At 40.8% G+C, this 19,323-nt stretch overlaps 1 protein-coding gene across 1 annotated transcript; it reads right to left on the reverse strand.

Annotated features, from left to right (window-relative positions):
* Positions 1–5,598: 5,598 nt before the first annotated feature.
* On the reverse strand, positions 5,599–8,000 carry LOC120041444 (H-2 class II histocompatibility antigen, A-Q alpha chain-like). Its single transcript, XM_038986407.1, has 4 exons — positions 7,893–8,000; positions 7,296–7,535; positions 6,582–6,863; positions 5,599–6,486 (listed from the first exon to the last, which is right to left on the reverse strand). The coding sequence occupies exons 1-4, from the start codon at positions 7,951–7,953 to the stop codon at positions 6,362–6,364; spliced, it is 708 nt and encodes a 235-aa protein (XP_038842335.1). The 5' UTR covers positions 7,954–8,000; the 3' UTR covers positions 5,599–6,361.
* Between the last annotated feature and the right edge of the window lie 11,323 nt (positions 8,001–19,323).

The following is a 19,323-nucleotide window of genomic DNA, read 5'->3' on the forward strand; positions in this document are numbered from 1 at the left end:
TGGTTGAAGTGGATTAAACAAGAGACGTCAATAAGGGATCATAGCTTTCACCTGGTCAGTCTATGTCATGGAAAGAGCAGGTGTTCATAATGTTTTCTTCACTGTGTATAGTAGAGCATAAATTATTTTAAATGAATAAATAAGACACAAAGTAGAATTTCAAACAGACATACAGTACCAGTCAAAATGTCACGATCGTCGTAACTTTGAAGAAGAGTGGACCAAGGCGCAGCGTGAGAGAAATACATACTTCTTTATTATTAAGAAGATGAAAACGAAACGAAAACTATACGACCAAAACAAAACAACAAACAGACGACCGTGAAGCTATTCAAACAAATAGTGCTGACACTAAACACTACACATAGACAATTACCCACAATAACCTAATGCCTATGGCTGCCTTAAATATGGCTCCCAATCAGAGACAACAATAAACAGCTGTCTCTGATTGAGAACCAAACCAGGCAACCATAGACTTTCCTAAAACTCTATACTGAACACAACCCCATACACTCAACAAAACCCCCTATACAATACAACCACCCAAGACGAGACAAATACATACAAACATCCCCCCTGTCACACCCTGACCTAACCAAAATATTACAGAAAACAAAGAATACTAAGGCCAGGGCGTGACACAAAAGGTTGGACAGTTTGGACCAGTCAAAAGTTTTCTACGTTGTAAAATAATAGTGAAGACATCAAAACTATGAAATAACACATATGGAATCATGTAGTAACCAAAAAAGTTTTTAACAAATGAAAATATATTTTATATTTGAGATTCTTCAAAGTAACCACCCTTTTCCTTGACAGGTTTGCACGCTCTTGGTATTCTCTCAACCAGCTTCTTGAGCTAGTCACCTATAATGCATTTCAATTAACAGATCTGCCTTGTTAAAAGTTAATTTGTGGAATTTCTTTCCTTAATGCGTTTGAGCCAATCACTTGTGTTGTGACAAGGTAGGGTTGGTATACAGAAGATAGCTCTATTTGGTAAAATACCAAGTCCATATTATGGCAAGAACAGCTCAAATAAGCAAAGAGAGACGACAGTCCATCATTACTTTAAGACATTAAGTTTAATGTCCATCATTACATTTAAGACATCGGCCATGCCGATTAATCTGTCGACCTCTAGTACGTACGGTCATGTCGGGGTAGGTTCCTTGTTCCTTGTCAATCATTGGCTTATTGGTGAAATCAGCAGTCAGACAATATCTTTAAGTAAATCAATCAAACCTTTATTAATGCAATTGCAGACAGAAGTTCACAATGGAAACACAGCATGTATGTTTCAGAGTAGGTTCCCACCTAAGGGCGCAGCTGATATTATACATGTGATCATATCCTAGTTGTATGATCACCTACGTCAATGTATGTGTGTATCAATAAGCTGAGGTTACCTTATAAGGCAACCTAGTACAGTAGCTTCTCTGAATTAATTAGCATTGTCCACTGTCACACAAGATCAAAATGTCAAAACCAGACAGTGGTTACTTCTCTTTATTTAGTGTCGGTCTGACTCAGACCTAGCCTGCAAGCACACTCTTGCAACAGCCAGGGCTTAACCACAAAGACTAATATAGATAGCTTGTGCATGTATAGTGGCAGAGCTTTAGACACATAGCAACAGTATCTATTATAAGGCCTGCAGCAAAACATATGAATCTTAAGGTCCCTCCCTTAATAATGGGGAGGGTCTTTGGGACTACCCCCTACAGTCACCGTGGGGACGACGTCATCGATGCACTTATTGATGAAGCCAATGACTGATGTGGTGTACTCCTCATTGCCATCGGAGGAATCCCGGAACATATTCCAGTCTCCTGTAGCTTAGGATCTGTTTGCTCTGAGCAATTTTTTATTGGTCTAGTCACTGGTGCTTCCTGCTTTAATTTTTGCTTGTAAGCAGGAATCAGGAGGATAGAATTGTGGTCAGATTTGCCAAATGGAGGTCGAGGGAGAACTTTGTATGCGTCTCTGTGTGTGGAGTATAGGTGGTCCAGAGTTATTTTTCCTCTGGTTGCACATTTAGCATGCTGATAGGTATTTGGTCAAACAAATTTAAGTTTCCCTGCATTAAAGTCCCCGGTTACTAGGAGTGCCGCCTCTGGGTGAGCGTTTTCTTGTTTGCTTATGGTGGAATACAGCTCATTCAATGCTGTCTCAGTGCCAACCTCTGACTGTGGTGGTATGTAAACAGCTACAAAGAATACAGATGAAAACTCTCTCGGTAGGTAGTGTGGTCTACAGCTTATCATGAGATACTCTACCTCAGGCGAGCAATAGCTCGAGACTTCCTTAGATATCGTGCACCAACTGTTGCGTACAAAAATACATAGACCGCCGCCCCTTGTCTTACCAGACGCCACTGTTCTATCATGCCGGTACATCGTATAACCAGCCAGCTCTATGTTGTTGTCGTCGTTCAGCCACGACTCCGTGAAGCATAAGATGTTACAGTTTTTAATGTCCCGTTGGTAGTTTAATCTTCCGCGTAACTCGTCAATTTTATTGTCCAAAGATCGCACGTTTGCTGGCAGAATGGAGGGAAGTGGGGGTTTATTCGATCGCCTACGAATTCTCAGAAGGCAGCCGACCTTCTGCCCCTCTTTCTCCGCCTCCTCTTCACGCAGATCACGGGGATCGGGGCCTGTTCCCGAGGAAGCAGTGTATCCTTTGTGTCGACCTCGTCAGAGTCATGAAAGGAAAAATAGGATTCTGCTAATCTGTGGTGAGTAATCGCAGTCCTGATGTCTAGAAGTTATTTTCGGTCATAAGAGAAGGTAGAAAGAAAGAAAGAAGTGGAAAAAAGCATCAAAATATGGTTCAGTCTGTCAGGGGATGGAAATGGTGGTCTCGAGGAAAGAAGACAAAGAGAGGAGAGGTTGGACAATATGTAGACACTCTTAGGGGGGTTCTGATAACCAGAGGATAAAACATGTTTCACAAATATTTGTTCCAATACTACAGCATAAAGCCTACATTTGTAACTGGGGGGGGGGGGGGGGGGGTCTGGTGTTAGTTGCAATTAAATCAGTTAGTTGCAGTTAAGATCAGCTGCGCAGGGGAATCTTGCTCATATTTTTATTTTATTTTTACCAAGTGATCAGATGATGATAATAGTGGTCAATTTTCATTACAACGATGTTGTCTTTAAGCCAGTCAAGCGTTTTTTTCACCATCAATGTTGCTGTCTTAGAGACTAGTTTATGTTACAATGTGGTCAGTGTTCTGATGTGGCCCTGTTAAAATGGCTTGTTGTCATCTGCAAGTCATGTTTCTATTTTGTCTTTACAAGACTCATTTGGGCAACAATCATTTGAGATGTGAGCTTGTTTTAAAACAATATGTGTAACAGTGTTAGCTGTGTTGCCACTGCAGAACATGAATGCTATGTATCAATGCACTTGTATGATTGAGTAAGCTAGCATGCATAAACTAGACTTTAGTTAGAGTACAGTGTACATTACTGTATTCTAATTTAATGTGCTTTATTGTGCTAACTGTACTATACAAATTAAAAGACCATTTCTGTATTTAGGAGCCTAATCATATATATGCAATGTTATAGAAGGGTGAAGAAACATCACTAGGTTTTGAGTAACTTACCCGCAGCAGCAGTTGTCTTCCTGAGATGGAAATAGTAACAAAGGCTACAAAAACACACCAATACGTACTTTTACAAGCTGCAAAGTTCTCGTTATCATGGTGCAGGTCTGTAGAAATTAACATTTTGTCATTTGAAACTTTATCTGCAATGATCTGTGGCGGTAAGTTTTGCAGTCTTGAGACAATATCTGACATGCACGTGCAAACTTCCATGTTTGCGCATGAACGTGAAAAAGTTTCAAATTTCACCATTTTTGTTTCTACAACATCTACAGGCCTGCACCACGATAACAAGATCTTTGCAGCTGTAAAATGACGTGTGTTTTTTTTACCCTAACCAGTCAAAAGTTTGGACACACCCACTCATTCAATGCTTTTTCTTTATTTGTACTATTTTCTACATTGTAGAATAATAGTAAAGACATAAACTATGAGAACAGATGGAATCATGCAGTTAACAAAGTGTTAAACAAATCAAAAAATACTATATATTTTAGATTCTTCAAAGTAGCCACCCTTTGTCTTTGGTTACTACATGATTCCATGTGTGTTATTTCATAGTTTTGATGTCTTCACTATTATTCTAGGCTACAGCATTAACGGTCGGGGAGTTGAAAAGGAGAAGCACATATTTCCCTACTCTTGACAAACTAGGCCTACAACATATGAGTGGCCTGCTATTGTACTTTTCTGGACTGTCGAGAATAGACACAAACGGATCTAAAACATGACAGGCTGATGGCCTATACAGTTATTTCGGCATGAAACATAACAGGACGTGTGAGCAGCTTACATCACTGCAGTTTACAGCCTATGGACAGTAATTGTGTATTGATTTGATAACAACAATACTATCCTCAATCCACTGTGTTGTTGTAGCCCAGGTATAAGAATGTTCTGGTCTAAAAACGTAGGCTTAACCAATATACCACAGGCCGCAGCCTGGATGAACGCACAGGATGAATGCACTACAGATCTGCAATTTCATAACCTGTTCATTTATTTTTCTTCCACTTTGACAGGTAAATATTTAGCCTATAGCCCTAATATCTAGCCAATATTTAGCTTCCTACTTCGGCACACATCACTGGCCTCTCTTCCAGCTGTTCCCATGTTCAACAGACTAAAGGCTGTGCAAGCCTCTACGCAATAGGCCATTCCTCTTCTCCTGAAATTCCAGGAAAAGCTATAGGCTACAAAATCTATAGGACATGTATTTTTATAGTAGGTCTAATAGCCTATTCGTGTGATCACTTTTGGCATGTTAGGATAAGATTGCTGCTCTGATGCATTGTAAATAGTTGCACAGGACAGACAGAGATGAGCACATTGAAAAAGAATAACCAAAGGAATTGACAAGCATTATGACAAGCATTATGGAAATCACTTCAAACCACTTGAGGAATGAGGCAATGACATTTTGTAAAGATGCGCAGGCTAAACTGAGTTTTTTGTTGAATTGCTACATTTAAATACAAGTTACTATATTATTTTTCATTTTACCTACATGTACAGTGCCTTCGGGAAGTGTTCAGACCCCTGACTTTCCCCACATTTTTTTAGGTTACAGCCTTATTCTAAAATTGATTAGATCGTTATTTTTGTTCTCATCAATCTACACCCCATAATGCAGGTTTTCAGAAATGTTTGCAAATGTATAAAATAAAATAAATATCACATTTACATAAGTAATCAGACCCTTTACTCACTACTTTGTTTAATCACCGTTGGCAGCGAATACAGACTCAAGTCTTCTTGGGTATGATGCTACAAGTTTGGCACACCTGTATTTGGGGAGATTTTCCCCATTCTTCTCTGCAGATCCTCTCAAGCTCTGTCAAGTTGGATGGGGAGCGTTGCTGCACAGCTATTTTCAGGTCTCTCCAGAGATGTTCGATCGGGTTCAAGTCCGGGCTCATATAGAGATTATACTGTGTATTATCACCCAGAGATTATACTGTTTATTATCACCCAGAGACATATAGGAGATTATGCTGTGTATTATCACCCAGAGACATATCGGAGATTATACTGTGTATTATCACCCAGAGACAGAGATTAGACATATAGAGATTATACTGTGTATATCACCCAGAGACATATAGGAAATTATGCTGTGTATTATCACCCAGAGATTATACTGTTTATTATCACCCAGAGACGTATAGGAGATTATACTGTGTATTTTCACCCAGAGACACATAGAGATTATACAGTGTATTATCACCTAGCGACATAGACATATAGGAAATTATGCTCTGTATTATCACCCAGAGACATATAAGAAATTATGCTGTGTATTATCACCCAGAGACATAGAGATTATACTGTGTATTATCACCCAGCAACATAGAGATTATACTGTGTATTATCACCCAGAGACACATAGAGATTATACTGTGTATTATCACCCAGCGACATAGACATATAGGAAATTATGCTGTGTATTATCACCCAGAGACATACAGGAAATTATGCTGTGTATTATCACCCAGAGACATATAGGAAATTATGCTGTGTATTATCACCCAGAGACATATAGGAAATTATGCTGTGTATTATCACCCAGAGACATATAGGAGATTATACTGTGTATTATCACCCAGAGACATATAGGAAATTATGCTGTGTATTATCACCCAGAGACATTGAAATTATACTCTGTATTATCACCCAGAGACATATAGGAGATTATACTGTGTATTATCACCCAGAGACATAGAGAGTATACTGGGTATCATCATTGACATTGGGTTCCTTTGACGAGGAAGAATGTTCCGGTAGCGACTCCCAGCAGCCCCAGAGTCAGACCCAGTCCACAGAAAACAGCAGGACCAACACTGGGACGGGGGGGCACCTCGAACTCTGTGGGAAGATATTTCTCTCTTTAAAACATGTTTTACTACAAAGATTTCAGTCAAATGTAAATGTAACACTATTTTACATAAATATTTAATCACCCCATGTCCTGGTTAGAGGTTCATCTAGGGCCGTGTGATCCACAATACAGGTGTAGATGTCTCCCTCTTGTGGTTCAAAGGTCAGAGTGGAGAAATGGTAGAAAGTGTAATCACTGTTGGTTGCATATTGACCCGCTTTAACCCCCTTGGGGACGTTCTCATTATTCTTGGTCCATTTGACTTGGACAGGCGGAGGAAAGAAATGATTGACGAAGCAGACGAGAGAGTTGTTTATTCCCAGGTTCACTTCTTCCTTGGCATACAATTTGATCTCAGGAGGAACTGTGGTTGAAAAATACAATACTATTAAGGGTTCTATCTAACTAGCTATCTCCAAAAGTGGTCATTAGCTATGACTGCATGTTGGCTTGGCAGTCCATTCAGACCAGCAGCTAGCCGCAAGATTCATTTGAACAGGTTCCCTTTTAGTGATTGTATTGACCATCCACCACAACATACCTGATGGTCTTACTAGCAAGAGGTGGATGGCATTTAGTTTCAAGTAGTCCAATCTGACAAGTCTTTTACATTCATTTTCATCCTTAAATTATTTTTGCTGTAAAAATGTGTCAGAATACAATTTGAAATTATTTTGAAATACTCCCAAAGTCCCAAATGTTTAAACTCTGCCCACCTCGTACCAGGCAAGCTAAAGCCATTTCAAATAGAATTTGAACCCAGGTCTAGAAAAAAATATAAACAAAAATACTGTACCTTTAGCGTCTGGGGTTTCAAGGCTGAAGAGTTTAATGTCATTGTTAAGATCTGCTCTTCGGCTCTCTGCAACTCTGACGCAAATCGAACAAGCTACATAATTTCCCCATTCTGGGAACATTAACACTTCTTCTTTGTTGTTTAAATATACATGGAGATATTCATTACCGTCTGCTACAATGGTCATGTTAAATTCCTCCGTTTCAGAACGTGCGTTTATGACATTGAATACATGTTGCGCTGTGAAGGAAGAGGGTAGAATTCATCAACATGAATTATGTTATAACCAACCATACTATCATTGTAATGCAACAAATAAAGAAAATGTTATATTTTTGCTTGGAAGTTTTTTTACTTATAATAAATCTTAAAACAAAACTAGTATTATCAAAACATGTTCTACACACAAGTATTTCAATTACACACCGTAATGGTGGTTTTTATGACATGTATTGTGTTGCACTACATTATAAATAGCTGAGGAACGTGCAACTCTGTAAGATAACAGTTGCACATTCCTCAGTTACTGTACATTATAAGGAACCATGTGCAATCTCAGGTTAGTGCCTCGTGGCTTGCCTGTCAATCTGTTCTTACCTTGTCCTTGTGTAGAACTCAAACTGAAAAGCAGAATCATAAACACAAGAGCCATCATCATACCATCTATTCACGATGACTGCTGTGTTTGAGTGTTCAATCTAAAAGGGACATACAACTAAATCATAACTTCCTCCTCACTCCTCTAGCTTCTCTCATATGTTGCACCAATTAAAAATCTGTATGCTGTTTCTAGGCAGACAAGTTTGTGTCAAAATTGTTTTCCACCCAGGTTTTGACTGTGGTCAAAAACCTATTTGGAATTAGAGTCAACATATTCAACATACAGTCATTATTATTTGCCCCAAAAATATATACTGTGAATACAATGAGTGTACAAAACATTAAGAACACCTGCTCTTTCCATGAAACAGACTGACCAGGTTAATCCAGGTGAAGATATGATCCCTTATTGATGTCACTTGTTAAATCCACTTCAATCAGTGTAGATGAAGGGGAGGAGACAGGTTAAATAAGGATTTCTAAGTTTTGAGACAGTTGAGACATGAATTGTGTATGTGTGCCATTCAGAAGGTGAATGGGCAACATAAAATATTCAAGTGCCTTTGAACGGGGTATGGTAGTAGGTACCAGGCGCACCAGTTTGAGTGTGTCAAGAACTGCAACACTGCTGGGTTTTTCAGCAGTTTCCTGTGTGTATCAAGAATGGGGGGCGGAGGGGGTCATACCATGGATCATTTAGCTAATTCATTTAGAATTTTAGGACCCCTTTAGGTATAAAAGAAATGCATACACTACCGGTCAAAAGTTTTAGAACACATTCAAGGGTTTTTCTTTATTTTTACTATGTTCTACATTGTAGAATAATAGTGAAGACATCAAAACTATGAAATAACACATATGGAATCATGTAGTAACCAAAAAAGGTGTTAAACAAATCAACATATATTTTATATTTGAGATTCTTCAAATAGCCGCCCTTTGCCTTGATGACAGCTTTAAACCTGGCCCCTTCCATTTTTGCAGTAATGCTGCAATTAGTTGGTTGTAATTTTGGGAAGAGCAGACATTTCCATATATTTTTGATAGCTGCATGTATGACAACTCCACCAGTCCTATTTATGATAGAATTTACAAAGAATATACATTTTTTGGTACTTTTTTGTTGCTGAAATTAGTATATTTGAGTTTTGTTTTTTATTCCCCTTTTTCTCCCCAATTTCATGGTATCCAATTAGTAGTTAGTCTTGTCTCATCACTGCAACTCCCGTACGAAGGTCGAGAGCCAGGCGTCCTCCGAAACACAACCCAACCAAGGCTCAGTGCTTCTTGACACAATCCCCACTTAACCCGGAAGCCAGCCGCACCAATGCAGGAAACACCGTACACCTGTCGATCGAAAGTGGACAACCTTGTTTTACTCCTCTTGACAGTTTAATACTTACTGAGAAGTAGCCATTATTTAAAAAAATTATTTGATGGTCCTGTCAACACTTTTTTAAACGTTGGTTGAATACAATTACAGTGAAATGGTTGAATTACAGTGAAATGCTTACTTACAGGCTCTAACCAATAGTGCGAAAAAAAGGTGTGTGTGTGTGTGTGTGTGTGTGTGTGTGTGTGTGTGTGTGTTTAAACAGAAATATAATTTACATAAGTATTCAGACCCTTTACTCAGTACTTTGTTGAAGCACCTTTGGCAGCGATTACAGCCTCTTGGGTATGATGCTATAAGCTTCCTCACAAGCTCTGTCAGGTTGGATGGGGAGCGTTACTGCATAGCTATTTTCATCAAGGATCTCTGCACTTTGCTACGTTCATCTTTCCCTTGATCCTGACTAGTCTCCCAGTCCCTGCCGCTGAAAAACACCCCCACGGCATGGTGTTGCCACAACCATGCTTCACCGTAGGGATGGTGCCAGGTTTCCTCCAGGCGTGATGCTTGGCATTCAGGCCAAAGAGTTCAATCTTGGTTTCATCAGACCAGAGAATCTTGTTTCTCATGGTCTGAGAGTCCTTTAGGTGCCCTTTGGCAAACTCCAAGCAGGCTGTCATGTGCCTTTTAATGAGGAGTGGCTTCCGTCTGGCCACTCTGCCATAAAGGCCTGATTGGTGGAGTGCTGCAGAGATGGTTATCCTTCTGGAAGGTTTTCCCATCTCCACAGAGGAACTCTGGAGCTCTGTCAGATGTTAAGGAGAGATGCTGCAGACATTTTTTTGGAACCCTTCCCCAGATCTGTGCCTCGCCACAATCCTGTCTCGGAGCTCTACGGACAATTCCTTCGACCTCATGGCTTGGTTTTTGCTCTGACATTTTTTTGCATTGTCAACTTTGTGACCTTATATAGACAGGTGTGTGCCTTTCCAAATCAATTGAATTTACCGCAGGTGGACTCGAAGTTGTAAAAACATCTCAAAGATGATCAATGGAAACAGGATGCACCTGAGCTCAATTTCAAGTCTCATAGCAAAGGGTCTGAATACTTATGTAAATAAAATATTTCTGTTTTTTTGTTTTGTTTATACATTTGCAAAAATTTCAATGATTTTTTTTTGCTTTGTCATTATGGGGTATTGTGTGTAGATTGATGAGGGGGGGGGACTATTCAATCAATTTTAGAAAACCCTGTAACATAACAAATGTGTATAGGGGTCTGAATAGTTTCTGAATGGACTATCTGCTCTTAGAAAAATAGTGCATTCTCCACTGCTATTTTTGTTGCCAGTTAATCATTGATTTAATTGACTTATTTCAGCAATTTGATTTTTTACATTTTTTATAGTAGTCTAATGTTGGTGGGGCATATTATTCTGTTTTAATGTTACCCCTGAATCACTTTGATAAATATAATAGTTATTCTTGAATATACACTGCTCAAAAAAATAAAGGGAACACTTAAACAACACAATGTAACTCCAAGTCAATCACACTTCTGTGAAATCAAACTGTCCACTTAGGAAGCAACACTGATTGACAATAAATTTCACATGCTGTTGTGCAAATGGAATAGACAACAGGTTGAAATTATAGGCAATTAGCAAGACACCCCCAATAAAGGAGTGGTTCTGCAGGTGGTGACCACAGACCACTTCTCAGTTCCTATGCTTCCTGGCTGATGTTTTGGTCACTTTTGAATGCTGGCGGTGCTTTCACTCTAGTGGTAGCATGAGACGGAGTCTACAACCCACACAAGTGGCTCAGGTAGTGCAGCTCATCCAGGATGGCACATCAATGCGAGCTGTGGCAAGAAGGTTTGCTGTGTCTGTCAGCGTAGTGTCCAGAGCATGGAGGCGCTACCAGGAGACAGGCCAGTAGACGTGGAGGAGGCCGTAGGAGGGCAACAACCCAGCAGCAGGACCACTACCTCCGCCTTTGTGCAAGGGGGAGCACTGCCAGAGCCCTGCAAAATGACCTCCAGCAGGCCACAAATGTGCATGTGTCTGCTCAAACAGTCAGAAACAGACTCCATGAGGGTGGTATGAGGGCCCAAAGTCCACAGGTGGGGGTTGTGCTTACAGCCCAACACCGTGCAGGACGTTTGGCATTTGCCAGAGAACACCAAGATTGGCAAATTCGCCACTGGCGCCCTGTGCTCTTCACAGATGAAAGCAGGTTCACACTGAGCACGTGACAGACGTGACAGAGTCTGGAGACGCCGTGGAGAACGTTCTGCTGCCTGCAACATCCTCCAGCATGACCGGTTTGGCGGTGGGTCAGTCATGGTGTGGGGTGGCATTTCTTTGGGGGGCCGCACAGCCCTCCATGTGCTCGCCAGAGGTAGCCTGACTGCCATTAGGTACCGAGATGAGATCCTCAGACCCCTTGTGAGACCATATGCTGGTGCGGTTGGCCCTGGGTTCCTCCTAATGCAAGACAATGCTAGACCTCATGTGGCTGGAGTGTGTCAGCAGTTCCTGCAAGAGGAAGGCATTGATGCTATGGACTGGCCCGCCCGTTCCCCAGACCTGAATCCAATTGAGCACATCTGGGACATCATGTCTCGCTCCATCCACCAACGCCACGTTGCACCACAGACTATCCAGGAGTTGGCGGATGCTTTAGTCCAGGTCTGGGAGGAGATCCCTCAGGAGACCATCCGCCACCTCATCAGGAGCATGCCCAGGCATTGTAGGGAGGTCATACAGGCACGTGGAGGCCACACACACTATTGAGCCTCATTTTGACTTGTTTTAAGGACATTACATCAAAGTTGGATCAGCCTGTAGTGTGGTTTTCCACTTTAATTTTGAGTGTGACTCCAAATCCAGACCTCCATGGGTTGATAAATTTGATTTCCATTGATAATTTTTGTGTGATTTTGTTGTCAGCACATTCAACTATGTAAAGAAAAAAGTATTTAATAAGAATATTTCATTCATTCAGATCTAGGATGTGTTATTTTAGTGTTCCCTTTATTTTTTTGAGCAGTGTATTATACTAAGCTGTAGGAGTACAGGTCAAATCAGTCATTGACACAGACATGGTGGCGTAGCAGGAAGACATGCCATACCATAAAGCAAGAGGTTGGAGTTCAAATCCCAGATGAGGACATGTTGAATAATAATTACTGTATAAATATACAGTACATACACTATGTAATCATTTATGTCATATGTACATTGAAAACGGCGACGTTATTTCGTGATGTTCTGGGGACATCCTTATTTTTGTTTGATGGGCGGCATCATTTGAACATTTGAATGCACGTGTGCAGAGTTATGTGAACATGTGAATTATCATCACATGTGAATCACATGGAGGTTTCACGATTTCACATGAAATTTCACATGTGAAATATGCGCAAATCATGTGATTTTCAACATGTGAAATCATGTGGGTTTTTTTTATAAGGGTAACTGCACATTCTTGTAGGATAACAATCAATATGTGGTGGTGCAAGTATACAGGTGAATTCCATGTTTTTTCTCTCCAGATGTACACTTTGTCACCACCCTCGAACTTTGTTATTACAGAGGGGAAGATCCACAACATGTGAGTTCATCATCAGAATCTATTCAACATGGTGACGGTTGTGTAATACAACAGTGCTTTCAACAGATACACTGGATATATAGTTGGAATATATCATGCTGAGATACAGAACAAAGATCTGTTTTTCTACTGCAAAAATGATGGTGAACTCGTCTACAAAGCTGGATTTAATAAAACAGGCAAGCACCCATAGAGGACAGTAGTGAAAATAAAATAAATGTGCTTCAGGCAAAATGTATTTTACATCATGTGTGTTTTATGGCATATAAAATATTCTGCAAAGCACTATTTGGTTGACTCTAACATGAGTGAGGTTTGTATTTGACAAGTCAGGGAACTTCCAGAAAGAAACCTGTCTGTGCAGTTCTTATCTAACTTGTACCATCCCAGGGTGGAATCTTGCTGAGTTTGTTTTGAGGAAGTGAAAGAGAACTAGCTTGGGTATCAGTCTGACACAACACAAGGCATCTCAATTGACCCTGTCTAAAAGTACACTTACTAAAGCTTATAGGTGAAACGCATTGAAATACAAGAGACCTGGCCAGTATGAATCTGTCCAACCTTATTGGACATTTACAATACCAGTCAAAAGTTAGGACACACCTACTTATTAAAAAAAAATATATATCTCACTATTTTCTACATTGTAGAATAATAGTGAAGACATCAACTTCAACTTTTCATCTACTTTGAAAAATCTCAAATCTCAAATATATTTTGATTTGTTTAACACTTTTTTGGTTATGTGGAAGGACCACCAGAGGGCAGGCTGGTCCCACGGATAGTAGCCCAGCCCAGCATGTGAGTCAAGGTGATCAGAGGCAATTATGCACAGCTGATGGTACTAATGACCTATTCTCTTTCCCCAACAAGAGAGCGGAGGGAACCGGCAGTAAGGGGGACTGGAGAAAGAAAAGAGTGTTTGCTTCTCCAAATGAGAGGACATACCTTTCGGAAGGGAGAAGAAGAGGACAAACTACCTCTGGGGAATAGCCACCACGGATCCGGCCCACCACCCGAAGGGAGCTCTCCATGAACGGATCGTTAAGGCGGTGACACACCTGTGATTTATGTTATAGTTTAAAGATACTCACCTTGTGTTCCTTGTTCTTGTAAAGAAGATTGTGTTTTCTTTGGGAGATCATTCTTGATTGTCTTGGAGTTTTTGAGAAGAAAAAAATACCTCAATAGAGAACTTTGTTAAATTAAGAAAACCTGCTCCTGACTCGTTTATTCCACCTTCTCGCTTTAGAGCAACCTCAAAGTACTTGGTCTACTCACAGTTACTACATGATTCCATGTGTTGTTTCATAGTTTTGATGTCTTCACTATTATTATACAATGTAGGAAATAGTAAAAAATAAAGAGAAATCCTTGAATGAGTAGCTGTGTCCAAACTTTGGACTAGTACTGTACATGTGCATTAGTAAAACGGTAGAAAACAGAATAAGTGTTTTATGATATTTTCCCCTCGCAGTTGAGCCCTCCGTTCATCTGAGGTCCATGACACCCCTCCAAGTTGACGTGCAGCGCCTACAAGTTCAACCCCAAACAGATCAGGGTGACCTGGTGGAGGGACGGACAGGAAGTGACCTCAGATGCAACTTCCCCTGAGGACTTGGCCAATGGCAACGGGTACCACCAGATCCACGCCTACCTGGAGTACACGCCCATACCTTTAGAGAGGATCTCCTGTATGGTGAAGCACGCCAGCTTCACTGAACCAAAGAGCCTACACTGGGGTAAGGGAACGAGGGTGTAAGGGAACGAGGGTGTAAGGGAACGAGGATGTAATGGCACAAGGAATTAAGGGAATGAAGAGATGAGGAAACAAGTAGCCACACTGAGTTTGACAGGAATTTACTGGTTTAACAAACTGAGTGATACTGGAATGGCTTAGGGAAGGGGGTGAACAAGGAGATAAAGAAGTGGGGAATCAAAGAGCTCATATTAATTTGGTTCACCATTTCAGACATACTTTTATTTAATCCCAAACACAACTTGATGCATTATTTAAGTGTGGTTATATGCATGTTAGAGATGTGTTTGTTTTGTGACTAACTTGAGCCATTCTAACTCAGTCTGAGAGGAGTAAGATAGCCGCCTGGGCTGGTGCTGGGGGTGGTCTTTGGTGCAGTTGGTCTCGATTACTACAACAGGAGGAAAACCACTTGTGGTGAGACATACAAGAATCTATCAAAGATATTATAGTTCACTGGTGGTGAGACATACAATCCTCTGAGATATTACATTCAGAGGCCTACCTTTTGACCCACAATAGCCTCACAATGACCATGGCACTAAGTTTACCTGTGATAAGTGTGTAACTTTTTACAATGCCTTCGTTAAGCTAAGCCCAGACCAGGTGGATAGGTTGACGCATGAAACACAGATGCAGAGCGCCTCCCAGCTGTGGCACAATGCAAGAATGCTGCGCATCACCGCCAGCACAGCACAAAAAGTTCCCAGACGCAGTACAACAAACCCAGAAAAATTCTTAAATGAACACTTGCTCCTGGCTTTTAGAGGGAATTCTGCCACTTGGTACTGCAACAAGGACAAAGGCATACAACTGATGGACGGCAGAGGATTTGCTGTGGAGAGAAAAGGCCTGGTGGTGCATCCTGGCCATCCCTGGTCGGCAGCTGGGATTCTGGATTCTGGAAGTGAAATGTGACCTGAGGCTCCAAATCAAATTTTATTGGTCACATACACGTGTTTAGCAGATGTTATTGCGGGTGTATCGAAATGCTTGTGCTTCTAGTTCCGACAGTGCAGCAATATCTAACAAGTAATATCTTAACAATTTCACAACATATACCTAATACACACAAATATAGTAAAGGAATGGAATTAAGAATATATAAATACTTGGACGTGCAATGTCAGAGCGGCATAGACTAAGATACAGTAGAATAGAATACAGTATATACATATGAGATGAGTAATGCAAGGTATGTAAACATTATTAAAGTGACATTATTAAAGTGACCACATCACTTAAGGAGTCTTTGACCCAGTCACGTGGTGACGTCAAGTCACATGGTGACAACAAACAGTTTGTCATCCTTCCAAATGGGCCAAGTGGATATTACCTCCAGGTCCAGTTGTCCATGTTCTGTTTGGTCATCTGGACACCTACAGAAGACCTGGACATCCCTTTAATGCAGACTATACACAGGGTCATGTGACACGGTTACATTTTTACTTTCTGCACATGCTCGCCAGAATTGTAGATGACTTTGTGGCCAGTAAACTTAAGGTCTGCAGCAAGTACAGCGAGTTAGTAAAGATGCCAGTGAACTAGATAAAGATATGTTCCGCATAGCGTCGGACAATAACATTGATGAATACGCTGATTCGGTGAGCGAGTTTATTAGCAAGTGCATCGATGATGTTGTACCCACAGCGTCTATTAAAGCATTCCCAAACCAGAAATCGTGGATTGATGGCAGCATTTTCGCAAAACTGAAAGCGCGAACCACTGCTTTTAATCAGGGCAAGGTGACCGGAAACATGACTGAATACAAACAGTGTAGCTATTCCCTCCACATGGCAATCAAACAAGTTAAGCGTCAGTATAGAGACAAAGTAGAGTCGCAATTCAACGGCTCAGACACGAGAGGTATGTGGCAGGGTCTACAGTCAATCACGGACTACAAAAGGAAAACCAGCCCCGTCGCGGACCACAATGTCTTGCTCCCAGACAAACTAAACAACTTCTTTGCTCGCTTTGAGGACAATACAGTGCCAATGACACGGCCCGCTACTAAAACCTGCGGGGTTTTGAGTAAAACATTTAAACGTGTCAACCCTCGCAAGGCTGCCGGCCCAGACGGCAGGGAACTAGAAGCACAAGCATTTCGCTACACTCGCATTAACATCTGCTAACCATGTGTATGTGACAAATAAAATTTGATTTGATAAAGAGGAGATGGGGGAGGGGTATAAACTAGATAAAAGGGGAGGGGCATAAACAAGATAAAGAGGAGATGGGGGTGGGGCATAATGTTAAGAGTAGGTAAATTCATCAAATTTCTCAGAAGTCTATGAACTCACAAACTGGTAGGGATAAATGATCGTGTGATATTATGTTTTATAAAAGGGTGATAACTGCCACCAAATCATCTCATGTATTGAGAGAGGAGTTATGCTGTATTCATTATGAAAATGGAGTTCACATTATCTTGACTGAAACCAATAACGTAGTCGACTCTGTAATCATTTTGTCATGCCCATTACCAACCTTTTTGCTTATGTTGCCTAATCATTTTGGTTATGTTATGTCACTACTGCAACAAAATATGAATTAAAAAAGTAGGTTATCATCTGTCAGTGTTAAATATACTACCAAGTTGTACATCATTTGTTCGGAGTCACTGTATTTCATGTTTTCAAATAAAACTTCAGTTACATTGAACAATACATTGCAGTTAATGAGGCTACTAGTACACGTGGTTTCACAACACACGACCTTCTGCCCGTTGTAAACTAACCCATCTTTTGTTATTCTTCATTATTACAAAAATGCCATCTAGTGGCATGAGGATGCAACATTGGAGATGAAGTCTTCGTGGTTTCTTTAATTTGAGATTTCGCAACCACAATTGCTTGTCTTCTTCCGCAGTTGGTAGACGATGGAATGTGTACCATGGTGGACGTGCATTCTGACCTTTTTAATGGTGTATTAGCTTTAACCACAAACGTCATTAGCTTTAACCACACAAAATAACGTTAACAACGAAGGTAAAATGTACTATTTAACTAGCGATTAAGTTAGCTAGCTAACTCCGGGAGCAAACATCTGCAATAAGAAGTCTACTTCAAACTGGAAACTGTTCAGAATATTGTGGATTGAGATTCCTGCACATTCTGGAGTCTACATTATTTTTGATTGTGCATCCTCAAGCCACTAGATGGCACTTTTGTAATAATGAAGAATAACAAAAGATGGGTTAGTTTACAACGGGCAGAAAGCTGTGTGTTGTGATTCTGGATGGCCAGATAACTAGCAACAATGACAAGAAGCTGCCTTGTGGCTCTTTTCAGCTCGTTATCTAACCAGCAACTGTAATGATGTATTTGAGAGACAACAAGTGCTCATTGTGCAAATGTATTTATCTTTTCAATAAACATTGGAGATGAAATCTAGTTTCCATGTTGTCAACAATCTAAGACAACACAGGGGGTGTTTTGCCCCATAGTTGCGCAAGCATCAGTTTTGTTGCTAAACAACCAACCTTATAATTTGCGGCGTAAAACAGATGTATACTGGACCCCCTAACAACATACCACTTCGATACAGCTACGACTAGAAGTGACTTTTCGTAACAGGTGCAGACATCGCTGGGGGAAGTAGTTTGGGGGCGTCATATTTCCGTTAGGGAACGCCTACTCTGTGAAGTGCACGTGTGCAATAACTCAATTCGCCTTTGTGTAACGGATGTGAAATGGCTAGCTAGTTAGCGGGTACGCGCTAGTAGCATTTCAATCAGTTACGTCGCTTGCTCTGAGACTTTAAGTAGGGTTGCCCCTTGCTCTGCAAGGGCCGTGGCCTTTGTGGAGCGATGGGTAACGACGCTTCGTGGGTGTCAGTTGCTGATGTGTGCAGAAGGTCCCTGGTTCGCGCCCGGGTCGGGGCGAGGGGACGACGTAAAGTTATACTGTTACATTTGCACTCCTTCTAAACAATGCCATATTTGGAAACTTTGAAAATCGTAAAGTCTACAAAACTTAGTCCACTCTGTTCGTAACAGTTTATAGTATTGGGAACAGAAAAGTGTATTGAGATCAAATGTTTAATCGATGAGAAGATTTGCAGAATGTCTGCAATTCCATCTTCTCCCATCTCATTCCATCTTCTCCCATTGCCGGCAACTGGGCTTCCTCTCACTACCATATTTGGTAGTGAGTGGAAACGCCAAGCGGATGCCTCACATTTATACACCCAGTGAAATGTCTGTTCAAATGTCAGATGTGTTCAGACTGACATGGCTACTCTAGTTGTCATGGTAATGGCAGGTGTGTGCAGGGGCATATTGGTTGGTGATGGTGGTGATTGGTTGGTTGGTGGTGATTGGTGGTGGTGCCCATTCTTCCTCTCAATCAGAAGTTGTTTTGTAGCATGCAGTCTACCCCAGATGCTTTTAATGTTCGATATGAAAGTCTACCCCAGATGCTTTTAATGTTCGATATGAAAGTCTACCCCAGTTGCTTTGAATGTTTGAAATCTTAGTGTAAGGACACTTTTAAAGCCTCAAAGGGTAAGACGATCCAACTTTCAAAAATAGTCCTTTTTGGCTAGCCACAGCATTCAACTAGCTAGCTATGTAGCTGTTTAGCTTTCACATTCAAGCGTTCAAACAATGAACAAACTTGTGAGCTACCAGATGTTCTTGTCAAACTGTCAAGTGAGTAGCTAGCAAGCAACAATATATGCTAAATCACAGTCTAGAAACCACTTAAGGGCATTTGACC

Source organism: Salvelinus namaycush, unplaced genomic scaffold (genome assembly GCF_016432855.1).
Source record: "Salvelinus namaycush isolate Seneca unplaced genomic scaffold, SaNama_1.0 Scaffold467, whole genome shotgun sequence".
In the NCBI taxonomy this organism is placed as follows: domain Eukaryota; kingdom Metazoa; phylum Chordata; class Actinopteri; order Salmoniformes; family Salmonidae; genus Salvelinus; species Salvelinus namaycush.

Bases quoted from the DNA above. Each gene is read 5' to 3' on its own strand.
- LOC120041444 (XM_038986407.1), bottom strand. From the start codon at position 7,953: ATGATGATGGCTCTTGTGTTTATGATTCTGCTTTTCAGTTTGAGTTCT. The intron at 7,536-7,892 runs GTAAGAACAGAT...CTTCCTTCACAG, and splicing joins GAGTTCTACACAAGGACAAG to CGCAACATGTATTCAATGTC. The intron at 6,487-6,581 runs GTGATTAAATAT...ATCTTCCCACAG, and splicing joins ACCTCTAACCAGGACATGGG to AGTTCGAGGTGCCCCCCCGT.